The sequence below is a fragment of the Caenorhabditis remanei genome, chromosome II (assembly GCF_010183535.1).
Source record: "Caenorhabditis remanei strain PX506 chromosome II, whole genome shotgun sequence".
In the NCBI taxonomy this organism is placed as follows: domain Eukaryota; kingdom Metazoa; phylum Nematoda; class Chromadorea; order Rhabditida; family Rhabditidae; genus Caenorhabditis; species Caenorhabditis remanei.
In genome coordinates, this window is record NC_071329.1 from 2,799,354 (window position 1) to 2,814,501 (window position 15,148).

Sequence of the window (15,148 nt, forward strand, 5' to 3'; positions counted from 1 at the left end):
GTCACAATTAATCTTAATCGGAATCATCTCCATAATCTTGTTCCTGGTCGTCGTCGTCATCTGAATTCCCGTGATATCCGTAAATCGGAATTCCGCAACGAGACCCCCCCCCCCACGATAACTGAAAAACTTTGACAAAAAATAGTTTTAAGGGGAAATATAATCGAGAAAGGCCAATTTTTTGAAAGAACAAAAAATATTTAAAAATTCCAATTTAGGCGTCAAATAATATTACCAAAATGTAGTCTCAACAAAGCGCGTTTGCATAGGTTACGATTGAATCATCGTGCCCCCACCCCCATATGTGAAAATTGATTTTGAAAAATGATTTACTATTATTCAATAAATAATTGCATTTTTAGGTACATCGCAAATTACAGCCCGCAAAAAGGAAAATTTAAAATAATCATTATAAGGTCTATGACCGATATTGAGTACTTGTTTTGTGTCCGCGATTCGGAAATACCAATGTTTCACTCTCTCAGTTTCGGAACGTCCAAGAATTGAGAATAACTGGTCCATGTTGTCTTTCGGATCGTCATAATAAATTGTGTAATTCTCGAAAACTGGAGAAGTGAGTAGTTTCTGAAACGAACGAATACACAACTAAAATTTTGAATAACTTTTCCTTCCTTACCATCTTCAGAAATAGGACATCTTCCATGGAAATTGCTGGAATTTGAATGTTCAATTGTGATTTGTGTAGAAATCTTTCAAGTGGTATATTGATATTGAAATTTCTGATTGTCAATTCTTGAATGCACTCCCAGCCATTCAATTCTACAATTTCATCAAGAAACTGCTCTTTATCTTCGTCAAGTCTTAAACGATCTATATCTAGGCATTTCATGTGTTTTATATCAATGAAACGAGCGATATCCATTAAATGGTAGGATTCCATAACTTGAATCTCCAATTTTTTTATTTGAATGGGGGTGCTGCTTCTTGATTTTAGGACAGTTTTGAAACAATCATAGAACTGGTCGACAGATGGTTTCAAAAAATGTACATCGTTGACAGCATGCAAATGGTTCACAAATTCCCATTGAGATTTGAATCTATTTCGACAACAAGACCACCACCCATATTTCTTATTGGTGATAGATGTAAAGTTTCTGTTCAAAAACTCCTTGTAAAACATTGAACCAACAAGGTCGTAGTCTTTTTCCTTTATTTCTAATCTCATCGAAGACAGTCGTTGGTTTCTCAAGATTACTCTGAGATCTCTTGAAAACACATCCAAAAAATCTTCCTCTTTTAGAAATGTTACTCTATCCGATCCATTTATATTCACCAAACTGCTCGTCGCGTATTTCGCGTAATTTAATATGATGGGATCGACATGATTTAATGTGATGAGATCGGTATAACTTGATACCATGGGATTGGACCGATAAATTATCACACGGATTAAAGATGGTCGAACCACGAAACACACTCGAGTCAACCCATAGTCCAGTTTTGTATCGTCGATGAAGTTTCGGAATGCGTGACACACTTTTCGAAGATTCATACTGAAATTATTATAGACAATAAACAGGCTGCTATAAAAGACACTCACATGGTTATGAAGTCGACATAGCCTAAAATCTTCCTCATTACTAAATCTGGCATATCCATTATTGATACTTCGTTATCTGTCGTGGAGACTTCTTCCGCTGGTGATTTGAACCATTTCAAGCACAAAATTTGTGAGCAAATCGATCGATACATTACTTCGAAATAGAAATAATGGAACTGACCTCAGAGATATTTTTCATGGAAAAATGCCACGTGCAAGGTCTAAACGTGTTAAAAAATCCCTCAAGTTGTGTGTTTTTTGTTTATCACGAATGCAAACGCGCTCCATTCAAACAAGAGTTCTATTTTGTAGCAGTTCTATTTTGTAGCAGTTCTATTTTGTAGCAGTTCTATTTTTGTCTGTTCTATAATTTCACAGTTTTATTTTGTCACAGTTCTATTTTTCCGAGTTCTAAAATTAAGAACCCCCACAAAATCTCGCGGTTGCAAAACGTCACAGTTGCGTGATGATTAGTTGCGAGTTGTCTCTAGAGATTGATTTGTAGACATAACTTCACAGCGTCGTTTCTGTCGTCATTTGTGATGCATTGTGTACAAACACCGTCACGTCAGAATACACACCTCTTTAAGCGCAAACACTGTTTTTCTGTGAATCTCAAAGTCCATAGTCCTGACAGTGCGCCGGTTTGTCCGAACGTCTCGGCAGTCGTGTGGCAACTTTTGGGCGGAAGTTGAGGTCGATTCGGCTTTAGATCGGATCTTGCTCACCTTCTGGCCGGAAGTTTAACGATTTCAGAATTTAGGTCGGATCTTGGTCAGCTTTTGGGCGGAAGTTGAAGCAATTTCGGTACTTTCACCCGCAAGTTAAAGGAACGGCGGCTTTAGATCGGATCTTGGTCGCCTTCTGGTCAGAAGTTTAACGATTTCAGAATTTAGGTCGGATCTTGGTCAGCTTTTGGGCGGAAGTTGAAGCAATTTCGGTACTTTCACACGCAAGTTAAAGGAACGGCGGCTTTAGATCGGATCTTGCTCACCTTCTGGCCGGAAGTTTAACGATTTCAGAATTTAGGTCGGATCTTGGTCAGCTTTTGGGCGGAAGTTGAAGCAATTTCGGTACTTTCACCCGCAAGTTAAAGGAACGTCGGCTTTAGATCGGATCTTGCTCACCTTCTGGTCAGAAGTTAAGAGAATGTCGGCTTTAGCTCGGACATTGGTCGGCTTCTGATCACAAGTTTCGATCTGACTGTCCGCCGTCGGAAGTTGATCGAACCTTGGTCGGATTTTAAGAGCGTCGCGTGTCTCGCAACGCGTGCTTTTTGCTTTTTTCAATAATTTTTCAAAGTTTTACTTATCATTTCGTCTTACTGATGAACGTTTTTTGATTCAATTTAGCTTATTTTTATCAAAACTTAAATTATTTTTCATTCAGATTCCGAAATTTCATAGAGATAAACGAATTTCGTTAGTTGAGGTGCTCAAGTTCAGTGGAAAAGTTATTGTAAGTGATTTTTTATCTCATAACCGAAAATCTCCAAGTTTTTTTCAGGTTCTCACTAAACAGCAAACAATACGAACTTCCCAGCTTGAATATATCGACAGAAGGTAACATATGATCCGATGTATTTCGATGTAATATTTCTTTTAATTTTGTGGAACCCTTTTTAATACTTAAACACTCTAATTTTTAAATTATAACTGTTTCTTTTTTTCTTATTTGTATAAGTGGTGAAAGTCCTTCAAATAAATAAATAAATCATATGAAAGTGAAAAAACATAATTAAATAATGTGTTTTACAGAAATTTTCTGACGAAGTCTACACGTTGACAACAAATCGAGCACACCAGGAATACTTCGAAAAATAATTGTATTTAGTTGTTTTTTTTTTGTATTTTTTAAAACTTATACTTTTTTATGTATAGTCCTTTTAGTGAATAAATTGTAATATATGATATTTCAGCTGTTTTTGTGCGCGAAAAATAAATCAATGAAGCGATCGAGGGGTTCCATGCGGTCCGTGTCAGAAGTTGGTCGGAAGTTGGTCGTATCTTGGTCGGCTTTAGCAGCGGTCTTGTCCAGAATCCGACCAACCTCCGAGCTGAAGCCGACCAACTTCCGCGCTAAAGTTGCCGGTGACTGCCGAGGTCTCTCCCAGTATCCTGATGTACTTGTGGAAAATTGTATTAATAACATCGATATGTTTCTATTATAATCCTTAAAAACTTTCCAAAGTACGGTAGAGAGCCGGCGCACATCAAAATTCCACAACGAGACTCACTCCCCAGGCCGAACTCGGATATGTAATACAATACAATAGAAAAAATCAGAACGTACCTTAACGCAATTAAAGAACAGCTTTTGTTTTTTTCATTACCTTTTGAATAGGCTCATGACACAATAAAAATAAGTGAAAATCGATCAAAAAATAATTTAGTTTTATTCTTGCTCATTCAATAAATTATTGCATTTTTAGGAACATCGCTAATCTCCGTCCGCAAAAAAGAAAACTTAAGATGACCATAAAAATGTCCATGACCGATATCGAGTACTTGATTTGTGTCCGGAATTCGGTAATACCAATGTTTCTCTTGATCATCGTCAATTTCGAAACGTCCAAGAACTGAGCATAACCGGTCCATGTCTTTCAGATTGTCATAATAAATTGTGTAATCCTCGAAAACTGGAGAAGTGAGAAGTCTCTGGAACAAACAAAAATTAAACTTTGAATAACTTTTTCTTCCTTACCATCTTCAGGAATAGGACATTTTCCATGGAAATTGTTGGAATTTGAATGTTCAATTTTGATTTGTGTAGAAATCTTTCAAGCGGTATACTGATATTAAAATGTCTAATTGACAATTCTTGAATGCACTCCCAGCCATCCGATTCTACGATTTCATCAAGAAACTGGTCTTCACCTTCGTAATAATATCCAGGATATATATCGAGACGTTTCATGTGCTTTATGTCAATGAAACAAGCGATATTCATAAAATGGTAGGATTCCATAACTTCTATATACAATTCTTCTATTTGAATAGGGCTGCCTCTTGATTTCAGAACATTTTTGAAGCAATCAAAGAACTGATCGACAAATGGTTTCATAAAAGGTATCCTGTTGACATCACGCAAATGATCCACAAATTCAGAAAAAGATTTGAATCTATTTCGACGACAACGCCACCATCCATATATCTTATTACTGATAGACGTGAAGTTTCTGTTCAAAAACTCAGTGTAAAGCAGTGAAGATAAGACTTTCCAGTTGACTCTCTCTAGTTCCACTCTCATCGAAATCAGTCGTTGGTGTCTCAAGATTGCTCTGAGATCTCTTGAAAACACATCCAATAAATTTTCGTTTTTTAGAAACGTTACTCTATCCGATTCAGTTATATTCACCAAACTGCTCGTCGCGTATTTCGCGTAATTCAATATGATGGTATTGGCAGATGACCGAAACATTACCACACGGATTAAAGATGGTTGAACCCAGACATTCACTTGAGTCAACCCATAATTCAGTTTTGAATCGTCAATGAAGTTTCGGAATGCGTGACACACTTTTCGGAGTTTCATACTGTAAATATTACAGACAATAAACAGTCAGCTATAGAAAACACTCACATGGTTGTAAAGCCGACATTGCCCAAAATCTTTCTCATCACTAAATCTGGCATATCCATTATTGATACTTTGCTATCTGACGTGAAGACTTCTTCCTGCGGTGATTTGAACCATTTCAAGCACAATATTTGTGAGCAGATCGATCGATGCATTATACTTAGAAATGGAAATAATGGAATTGACCTTGGTGATATTATTTTTGGTAAAATGCCACGAGTAAGACCAAAACGTGTTTTTTCAAACAACACTAACTAGGGAAGGTCACGGAGTCAGTTTATTGCGTGACTATTTTTGTACAGCTTTTGCCCTCTGACCCAAAATTTTTTTGCCACTTTCGCTTGTTACAAAAGGTAATATTTCTACCGAACTTTGATCTTGGTTTTATCGAATGTGTTTTTATTTGCTTGTTCTAAAAATCTACTTTTTTTCTGTTTTAACTATTTTTTATTCTGCTTGTTTTGTATATACTCTTCATTTTTTATTAGAATAAACGTGAAAATGAATCTTAGTCAGAATCAGCTCCATAATCTTGTTCCTGGTCTGAATCGTCGTCGTCCTCATCGTCATCTGAATCCCCTTCATAACTATAAGACATGATACGATTGCTAACGTAGTTATCGTCATCATCGGCATCTGAATCACCTTGATTCCCACGAGAGTCGTAACTATTGTTGGCGTAGCTATAATCATCATGATCATGATCAGCTGGGTCATCAGAATCCTCTTGGTTATAGCTATAATTTTGTTGCTGGTCTGAACTGTTGTCGTCGTCATCCGAATCTCCTTCATAACCATGCGGCACAAAACGATTGCTGACGTAGTTATCATCGTCTGGGTCATCTGAATCCCCTTGATACCCAGGAGGTTCGTGACGATCGCTAACTGAGCTATCACCGTCTTGGTCATCAGAATCTCTTTGGTTATGCGTCGGTTCCTCATCACTGCTTTCATCATCTTCTTCTTCCGAATCAGATCCATTATAAAGAAAAGGCGAGACGTGATTCTCATCAGAGTCATCTGAATCCTCTTGGTGATCATCATCTTCTTCATTCTCCGAATCATCTCGGTTCCAGCTTTCACGTCGATTGCCATCAGATCCCTCGTCACTGCTTTCATTGTCTTCTTCTGAATCAAAACAATTAGTATCAAAAATTCGGTAAATTTAACCTTTACCTGGATCATTCAAGTCCTCCTGGTTGTCATTGTAGAGATGCTCTTCATCGTTGTCATCATCATCGTCATCATTGACATCTGAATCCTCTTGGCGATGGTGGTTAGCATCCTCCTCTTCATTACTGTCATTATCATCTTCTTCTTCCTCTGACCCATCACGACGTGAATCTGAATCTGAATCATTTGAATTCTCTGGATCGTCACCGTTTTCTCCCCCACCGTCGCTATCATTTTCGTTATTATCATCATCATCTTCGTCATCTTCCAATTCTAAGTTACGCTCTAGCCAAGCTGCCTCCTCAACATATTCCTCATTCCTCCGCTCCTGCCAATCTATATCCTCCTCTCTTTGATTATCATTGTCATTATAATCATAATCATCATCGTCATCCGAAGACTCTTCCTCAATATCCAATTCGTTGTCACCATCAGGGATGTCATCTGGAAAGTCATCTGGAAAGTCGTCCGGAACCGCTGTAATATTTATATTTTAATTATGAGGTACTGTATCTCTTGCGCACGTTGGTTCACGTTCTGACGTTCAGGAATAGGAACGTCCACACGTTCGATCTGGTTACGATATTCAGGAACAGGACGTTGGATTGGGTTACGATGTTCAGGAATAGGGATATGACGGAAAATTGCACCAAACTCTACTTGATCGTTGCGGAAAACATTGTCTTCCATCCAAATTTCTGGAATTTCAGGAATTTCCTGAGGAAATCCAAATAGATTTGGTGGGATAGGTAACAAATTTTGCTGAGGAGGAACCACTCTCTCCTCCACATCAGATGATTCATCTCCGGAATCTGAATCTCTCGGGGGACGGTCACCAACTAGTTCTAGAACCGAATGATTCTTAGCGAGCTCTTTGACACCACCTGAATAAAAACAAAACAAAACATCGAACGCTACTATCTAACTCACCACTAACTAAAGTGACAACTCTATCGAATGGACACACAATCTGTCGATTCTGCACTTGTTTCCGAATACACGCCTGGCATACTGTATGCCCACACTTTGTCAAAACTCTTGGTGTCAATTTTTTCAAGTGGCAATTGTATTCACGTAGACATATTTTGCACTCTATTTTGCTGAAAACCAAGAATACATGAAGGTATGCATCGGTATCTCCCTTTCACCTCGTTTTCCCTCCTTGAGTTTTCTGCTCCTCCAGTATTTCAAAAAGCGCAAAGTTTTTCACCAAGTCATTGATCCCGCCTGAAAAATACATACTTGGGGACGGGCCGGTGCATAACTTGCTTCAAACTAAGTTTTATGAGCTAAAAATATACCAAATATACTGTAAATCTCAGCGAGATCTATGTCTCTGACCAATTACGGGGTGTAAGTGTACCGCAATCAGGGATAAAGTAGCGAAAAACAGAAAAATGACCAGAAAGCAATTCTAGTCCGGCACATTAACTATTAGTCATCTGCCCTGTAGTGGGTCAGAGACAGATCTCGTCGACATCTACAATGTGGTTTATTTTTCAGTTCATAATATTGAGTTTGAAGCGAGTTACGCGCCGGCCCGGTTGACAAGTGTGGAAAGATTCAATTATAAGAAATAGTCAATTGAACACTCACCATTAACATCCGTAACTGTTCCATCTACCGGACACACCACTTTCCCATTCTCCAGTTTCTTTTGTAGACATTCTTGACACATTGTATGCCCGCATGCTGCGAGGATTCTGGGTGTGCGGGGTTCCAAGTCAGGTTGATACTTTTGTTGGCATATTTTGCAATCCATTGGTATGAAAATGAAGAAAATAAGACAAAAGTGAGAAGGTTGACAGACTGTTATCAGTCGTTATGAATGTTTGTTTATGTCATCATAAGCATGTTTATTCCTCATTCACTAGAAAAGAAAACAAATGTGCTTACAGCTATAAAAATTCTTTTTAGAGAGGTAGACTTTCAAATAAGTTTGCTGAATACGACCACCGAAAAACAGTTTTTGTTTCATTACGCTATTTTGTGAACAGCCTCATAACACAATAAATAATATGTGAAAATCGATCAAAAATTAATTTATTTTTATTCTAGCCCATTCAATAAATTATTGCATTTTTAGGTACATTGCTAGTCTCTGACCGCAAAAACGAAAAGTAAGGATAATAATTATAATGTGCATGACCGATATCGAGTACTTGTTTTGTGTCCGGAATTCGGTAATACCAATGTTTCACTCTATTTGCGTTGATTTCAAATCGTCCGAGAACTGAGATTAACCGGTCCATGTCTTTCAGATTGTCATAAAAAATTGTGTAATACTGGAAAACTGGAGAAGTGAGTAGTCTCTGAAATAAACGAAACACAACTAAAACATTGAATCACGTTTTATTCCTTACCATCTTTAAGAGTAGGACATCTTCCATGGAAATTGTTGGAATCCGAATGTGCAATTGTGATTTGTGTAGAAATCTTTCAAGCGGTATAGTGACTTTGAAATTTCTAATTGCCAATTGTTGAATACACTCACAGCCATCCAATTCTACGATTTCATCGTGAAATTGCTCCTCGTAACGATATACACGAGATATATCTAAGCATTTCATGTGCTTCATATCAATGAAACGAGCGATGTTCATTAAATGGTAGGACTCCATAACTTCAATATCCAATTCTTCTATTCGAATGAGGTTGCCTCTTGAATTCAGAACAGTTTTCAAACAATCATAGAACTGGTCGACAAATGATTTCAACAAAGGTTCCCCGTTGACATCACGCAAATGATCCACAAATTCCCATCGAGATTTGAATCTATTCTGACGACAACACCACCATCCATTATCTTTATTACTGATAGTTGTAAAGTTTCTGTTCAAAAACTCATTGTAAAACAGTGCACCAGCAGTTTCGAAGCCGGATTCCTTAATTTTCAATTTCATCGAAGACAGTCGTTGGTTTCTCAAGATTGCTCTGAGATCTCTTGAAAACACATCCAAAAAATCTTCCTCTTTTAGAAATGTTACTCTATCCGATCCAGTTATATTCACCAAACTGCTCGTCGCGTATTTAGCATAATTTAATATGATGGGATCGGCAGAGGACCGATAAATCATCATACGGATTAAAGAAGAACTAACAAAAAAAACCACTCGAGTCAACCCATAATTCAGTTTTGAATCGTCGATAAAGTTTCGGATTGCGTGACACACTTTTCGGAGTTTCATACTGTAATTATTACGGACGATAAACAGTCAGCTATATAAGACACTCACATGGTTATACAGCCGACATTGCCCATAATCTCCCTCATCACTAAATCTGGCATATCCATTATTGATACTTCGTTTTCTATCGTGGAGACTTCTTCCGGTAGTGATTTGAACCATTTCAGACACAGCATTTGAGAACAAATCGATTGATGCATTACTTTGAAATAGAAATAATGGAATTGACCTTGGTGATAGTTTTATTTGTAAAATTTCACGCGCAAGGTCAAAACGTGTTGAAAAAACACTCAAGTTGTGTTTTATTTGCTTGGTCTGAAAAATCAACACATAAAATCCCGCGGTTGCTAAACGTCAAAGTTGCGTAATGATTAGTTGCAAGTTGTCTCTATGTAAAGACTGATTTCTAGATATAACTTTACTTCAGGCATCACTGTGTCGTTTCTGTCGTCATTTGTTGTGCATTGTGTGCATACACCGTCACTTCAAAATACACACCTCTTTAACCGCTAACACAGTTTTTTATGTGAATCTCAAAGTCCATAGTCCGGACAGTGTGCCGGTTTTTCTGAACGTCTCTCCCATTATCCTGATGTATTTTTGGAAAATTGTATTAATAGCATCAATAAATGTTTATTATAATCCATTTAAAAAAAGTTTCAAAATTACGGTAGAGAGCCGGCGCACATCAAAATTCCACAACAAGACTCACTCCCCGGGTCGAACTTGGATATGTAAGGGTCCTCGTATCTACGATTTCATCGTGAAATTGCTCCTCGTAACGATATACACGAGATATATCTAAGCATTTCATGTGCTTCATATCAATGAAACGAGCGATATCCATAAAATGATAGGACTCCGTAACTTCAATATCCAATTCTTTTATTCGAATGAGGCTGCCTCTTGAATTCAGAACATTTTTGAAACAATCATAGAACTGGTCGACAAATGATTTCAACAAAGGTTCCCCGTTGACATCACGCAAATGATCCACAAATTCCCATCGAGATTTGAATCTATTCTGACGACAACACCACCATCCATTATCTTTATTACTGATAGTTGTAAAGTTTCTGTTCAAAAACTCATTGTAAAACAGTGAACCAGCAGTTTCGAAGCCGGATTCCTTAATTTTCAATTTCATCGAAGACAGTCGTTGGTTTCTCAAGATTGCTCTGAGATCTCTTGAAAACACATCCAAAAAATCTTCCTCTTTTAGAAATGTTACTCTATCCGATCCAGTTATATTCACCAAACTGCTCGTCGCGTATTTAGCATAATTTAATATGATGGGATCGGCAGAGGACCGATAAATCATCATACGGATTAAAGAAGAACTAACAAAAAAAACCACTCGAGTCAACCCATAATTTGTTGTCAACTTTACCAGAGAATGTTCTCAGTTGCCAACTTGAAGGTCATCTGAAGGCCCCCTAAGGTTTTGCCCACAAAACTAGGACCTTCAGAACCTTCGTTACTCTCTGTTCTACTCACCTTGTTATTATTCTCCTTTATTTCCTGTTATCAGGCTTATTTTATATTGATTAACAATTAATTATAATTCAAATACCCTCGCAAAGTAAATATGCAAACGCGCTCCCCTGCACTTCTCTAATCCTCCACTCTCTCACTGAGAGATTCCCACACCCACTCATTCAGTTGCGAATAGTTTCGTATATGCGAACGGGTGCAAGGAGGAGCGCGCGTATTTGTTGTGAGTGCATTGAATGGAATTTCCATCTTTTCCGAAGGTTTTTGGGTGCATTGTCACTCTTTTTACCTTCGCCATCAATGACAACACCCGCACGCACTCCTCGCAGTCACCTGCTCGTCATACCGTCAACTTTATCATTTTTATCTTCCTTTTACCTTTTTTGGTGCTTTATCAAGGGATTCCGTGATAGAGAGCGTAATAAATGGGTCATTGAATACATGTGTACTGTTATTTCCGGTTGCATAGCTTATCTTACACAAAAATAGCCATTATTCATATTAGAGTGCGTGATAATAACGGATTAGGCAATAGTCTCCGACCGCTCTTACTTGCCTTCTCCACATGGTGCATAACGACCGTTCAATTTTTTAATTGATGGCCAGCGGCGAATCGTTAATTTATCGATTTCGGCATTTCCGTTGTATAGTGGCTCTGATGTCTCTACATAAATCGTAAATTCATCGATTTCGACATTATTTCCCACTCGAAAACGGCTCTTATGTCTCTACACAAATCGTTAATTTATCGAGGACTTCTTTCCCGCTGTATATGAACCGAGTCGGCTCGCACAATTCTGATTTTCTGAATATTTGGCTAAAAACGTGTAAAAGTGAGCAATTGTAGCTAAAAAATAGCAACATGTTACCCTTTACCCTCTTTGTTTCGTTTTTCTTTGATTTTCCGCGCTTTCGTCGTTTTTCCGTTCTCTCCTTTTCAGATTTTTCCTTTGTCACCAGTCGACGGCTCAGGGCATAGTCCGCTAGTCCATTCCTGGTCAAAGGAGAATTTTTGGCAGTCAACGTCACCAGTCGACGGCTCCCGGCATTGTCCGCGAGTCCATTCCTGGTCAAAAGAAGAATTTTGGCAGACAACGACGCGAATCGAGCTGAAAAGTCCTACACCACAGTGTGTAGGCAGAAGAAAGAAGGCCAAATGGATCGAAGAAGTCGTGGTTGGCCAACATTCCGCTCGAAAATCGTTGAAGAAAGAAGCACAATTCAGTCTACGAAGTCTGCGTTATTCTACGAGGTCTACGTCAAGTTTTCTACGATGTCTGCGTTTTTCTACGATGTCACGGTCACTCTACGAAGTCTGCATTATTCTACGAAGTCTACGTTGGCCAACATCCGCTCGAAAATCGCCGTTGAAGCTGACATCTTCTGAAAAACGACGGAACTAGCCTCAGACCCGCACTAGAGACCCTTTTTCGATTGTCGTTCTCATTAGAATGCCGAAAAACTCTGTGTCAAGTCATGGCGAAACTCTGTTCGATTTTTTCTATTCACCCAAGTCGAAATTCTATGAATTTCGCACAAATTTGCGTCATTATGAGCAATTTTGCTTTTAACATGAGCAACAATGCCGTAAATCGACACAAGTTTGAATTTCCCGCCAAAAAGTCGTACTGTCTAATGTTCACCGACATTGCGTACGACTGCGGACCTAACGAGCGCGAACGAAAAATTTTTCTTCTCCTAAAATTTTTATCGTCTCTCTTGCCGTTTCTCCGCAATTTCCGTTGATTTTATCCGTATTTTCCGTGATAATAATTAATTAAAGGGTTTATTTCAGACTTATCGATGGCACTCGACGACAAATCACCACCATCCGCCCAACAGGCCAACGAAAATGTGGAGGAAAAGTCTGTGACAACTTCCGCCGCAATTCCAACGCCAACGTCCGCGGACTCAAGCTCTAATAAGAGTGAGGTTGGTATTTTCTTGTCATGAATAGAAAAAATACCCAAAAAATCTGAAAATATCTGAGAATTTTCGACCAAAAACGCAAAAAATCGATAATTTTCGACTGAAAATCATCGAAAAGTAGCTAAAAGCTTAAAATTTTGTGTCAAATCCAGATAAAATTCACTCTTTTGTGGATAAAAAGGCCAAAGGCCAGGCTTTCGGCAAAATTTTAGTCGCATTCGCTAAAATTTCGTGAAATTTCGACAAAAAACGCTAAAAATCAGTGATTTTGAGCATGTTTAAGCTAAAACTCAGTGAACGCCGACGAACTAGTAGTCAAACTGCTGAAATTCGGTAAAAGCATCAAAGCTAACACCATTTCCGCCCAGTTTCTATTTGATTTTAAGGACTTCCGAGAGATTTTCAGCCAAAACCTCACTTAATGATGCAATTTTTGAATTCCGATGGAGGCGACGCGGCCGCGCAGCGGTTACAGCGCTACTTTCGAAAATATTCCGAATTCCCACCAATAAAAATTGATTATTGCTCATTAGCTCACAATTTCGGTCACTATTTCATTGAAATTTAACAGAAATATACTGAAAAACACTGATTTACAGCTAAAAAATTGCTAATTTAAGGCAAATGAACTCAAACTCAACTCTCTTTACCTATAATAACCCACAATTGTACTGTTTTTATTACAGCACGATGTCGACAGCCGCAGCAATCAATCGGACAACGACGTCAACAAGGCTTCCGGCGCTTCAGACAACGACGTCGACAAGGAGTCTGGTGATTCCGACACCGACAACAACACCCGCATGCCACCTCGAGCATCGGGTGCTCCACGTCATCAACATCTGCTAGAAGCCGATCTCCACAAGGGTATAGAGTAATTGAGAGAAGAATTGTTGTATAACTATATAGTTACAGCATTCAACGAGCGAGTCAAAGCCTCTATGGCCAAAGGATGGGTCAACTTGGGAGGAGGACACTTCAACCAGTGCCGAGTCATCAACGCTGACGGGACAAGCTCTATAATCCCGCATCCGTTCCCACCAAGACTCTCTGCGGACACATCTGTTTACAACAGCCGCACAACTCCACCTCAGGCCAACAACCCGCGTCCAACGCCACCAACCGCATCTGCTCCAATCATGGACAGAATCGGAGGTACAATTATAGCAAAACGTCGAAAATATAACGAAATTCTTCCTTGCAGGGTTAGTCCAAAGAGCCGTATGCTGTGCGGGGATCTCGGAAGGCATTCGTCAACTCGTCCGAAGCTGCAGTGACAACGAGCAAAAGCTCACTGAAATTCTGCAAAGAGTTTCGTTGAAGCCGATGCCAAGGGACGCGAAGACAATCATCAATGGACTCTCAAAATGGTCGGAGGCCCGCGAGTTCCTTGGAACTCGCTTCAACATCCGCATCCACACGAAGAGCTCCACCCAAATTGCATACTACTCCGTTCATGGAGCGTATGCTAAGCAGCTGCTGTACTTGGATGACCAACACCCGCAATTCAAGGAGAAGAAGCGTATCGCCGACAAGAAGGAGGAGGACTGGGCCAAGGAGACAACTTCCGCACTTGTAGTGACGGAGTTGGTACAACATCCGCCCGTCCACACCTTCAGGCCACACACCTTCGGTCGCAGAAAGTGTCCATGCATCAAAACGATGATGCACCACTATGCAGCACACGACGCCAACATTCAATGCGAAGCCAGAAGAGTCCTCCAAGAGGCAATTCTCGAAGTACATCACCAGATGACCTCTCACTCGCTTAGCGAGCTGAAGTCTCTCAAACTCGGATGGAACCCATTGGATAATGGCGCCAACACCCGCAGACACTGAAGTCGTGTGAAAATGGCTGATAGCCGAAGAACGCCTTTGAGGCATTGTTAACCTTTGTTTTGTTGAAACCATTGTTTTACCTTCTCTGTTTTTATCAGGAAAAAAGAATAAAAAGTTGAATAAAATTCACTTTCTTACTGATATTTCAGATCACTTCTCGTATTATACGACTATTGTTATCTTTCGCTATACTCTCATAGTGTCTCCATGTAATATTTATTGCAGAATGAGTGACATTGAGGAAATTCAAAGCGACGACGACACTTCAAGAGTCGTGAGAGCGATCAACGAGGAGTTGAAGACAACACCCGCGACATCCAAACGTACTTCTCGTCGTTCGGCAAGCCCGAGACGCCAAGAGGAGGACCAGGACAACGGGCCATCG

General features: G+C 39.3%; 6 protein-coding genes across 6 annotated transcripts; all 6 read right to left on the reverse strand.

Moving 5' to 3' along the window:
* Positions 1 to 13: 13 nt before the first annotated feature.
* On the reverse strand, positions 14 to 1,713 carry GCK72_004162 (uncharacterized protein; the record flags this gene model as incomplete). Its single annotated transcript, XM_053724509.1, has 4 exons — positions 14 to 121; positions 439 to 585; positions 638 to 1,514; positions 1,562 to 1,713. 4 exons carry the CDS (start codon positions 1,711 to 1,713, stop codon positions 14 to 16), a joined length of 1,284 nt encoding a protein of 427 aa, XP_053588703.1.
* Positions 1,714 to 3,969: 2,256 nt separating this feature from the next.
* On the reverse strand, positions 3,970 to 4,291 carry GCK72_004163 (uncharacterized protein; the record flags this gene model as incomplete). Its single annotated transcript, XM_053724510.1, has 2 exons — positions 3,970 to 4,218; positions 4,265 to 4,291. The coding sequence occupies 2 exons, from the start codon at positions 4,289 to 4,291 to the stop codon at positions 3,970 to 3,972; spliced, it is 276 nt and encodes a 91-aa protein (XP_053588704.1).
* Positions 4,292 to 4,751: 460 nt separating this feature from the next.
* On the reverse strand, positions 4,752 to 5,295 carry GCK72_004164 (uncharacterized protein; the record flags this gene model as incomplete). The annotated part of the gene is made up of 3 exons (XM_053724511.1): positions 4,752 to 4,850; positions 4,895 to 5,096; positions 5,144 to 5,295. 3 exons carry the CDS (start codon positions 5,293 to 5,295, stop codon positions 4,752 to 4,754), a joined length of 453 nt encoding a protein of 150 aa, XP_053588705.1.
* Positions 5,296 to 5,648: 353 nt separating this feature from the next.
* On the reverse strand, positions 5,649 to 8,075 carry GCK72_004165 (uncharacterized protein; the record flags this gene model as incomplete). Its single annotated transcript, XM_053724512.1, has 7 exons — positions 5,649 to 6,268; positions 6,317 to 6,490; positions 6,536 to 6,790; positions 6,838 to 7,197; positions 7,244 to 7,413; positions 7,462 to 7,540; positions 7,910 to 8,075. The coding sequence occupies 7 exons, from the start codon at positions 8,073 to 8,075 to the stop codon at positions 5,649 to 5,651; spliced, it is 1,824 nt and encodes a 607-aa protein (XP_053588706.1).
* Positions 8,076 to 8,658: 583 nt separating this feature from the next.
* On the reverse strand, positions 8,659 to 9,701 carry GCK72_004166 (uncharacterized protein; the record flags this gene model as incomplete). Its single annotated transcript, XM_053724513.1, has 2 exons — positions 8,659 to 9,502; positions 9,550 to 9,701. The coding sequence occupies 2 exons, from the start codon at positions 9,699 to 9,701 to the stop codon at positions 8,659 to 8,661; spliced, it is 996 nt and encodes a 331-aa protein (XP_053588707.1).
* A 488-nt stretch (positions 9,702 to 10,189) lies between these two features.
* Positions 10,190 to 10,825, reverse strand: GCK72_004167 (uncharacterized protein; the record flags this gene model as incomplete). The annotated part of the gene is made up of 1 exon (XM_053724514.1): positions 10,190 to 10,825. One exon carries the CDS (start codon positions 10,823 to 10,825, stop codon positions 10,190 to 10,192), a length of 636 nt encoding a protein of 211 aa, XP_053588708.1.
* Between the last annotated feature and the right edge of the window lie 4,323 nt (positions 10,826 to 15,148).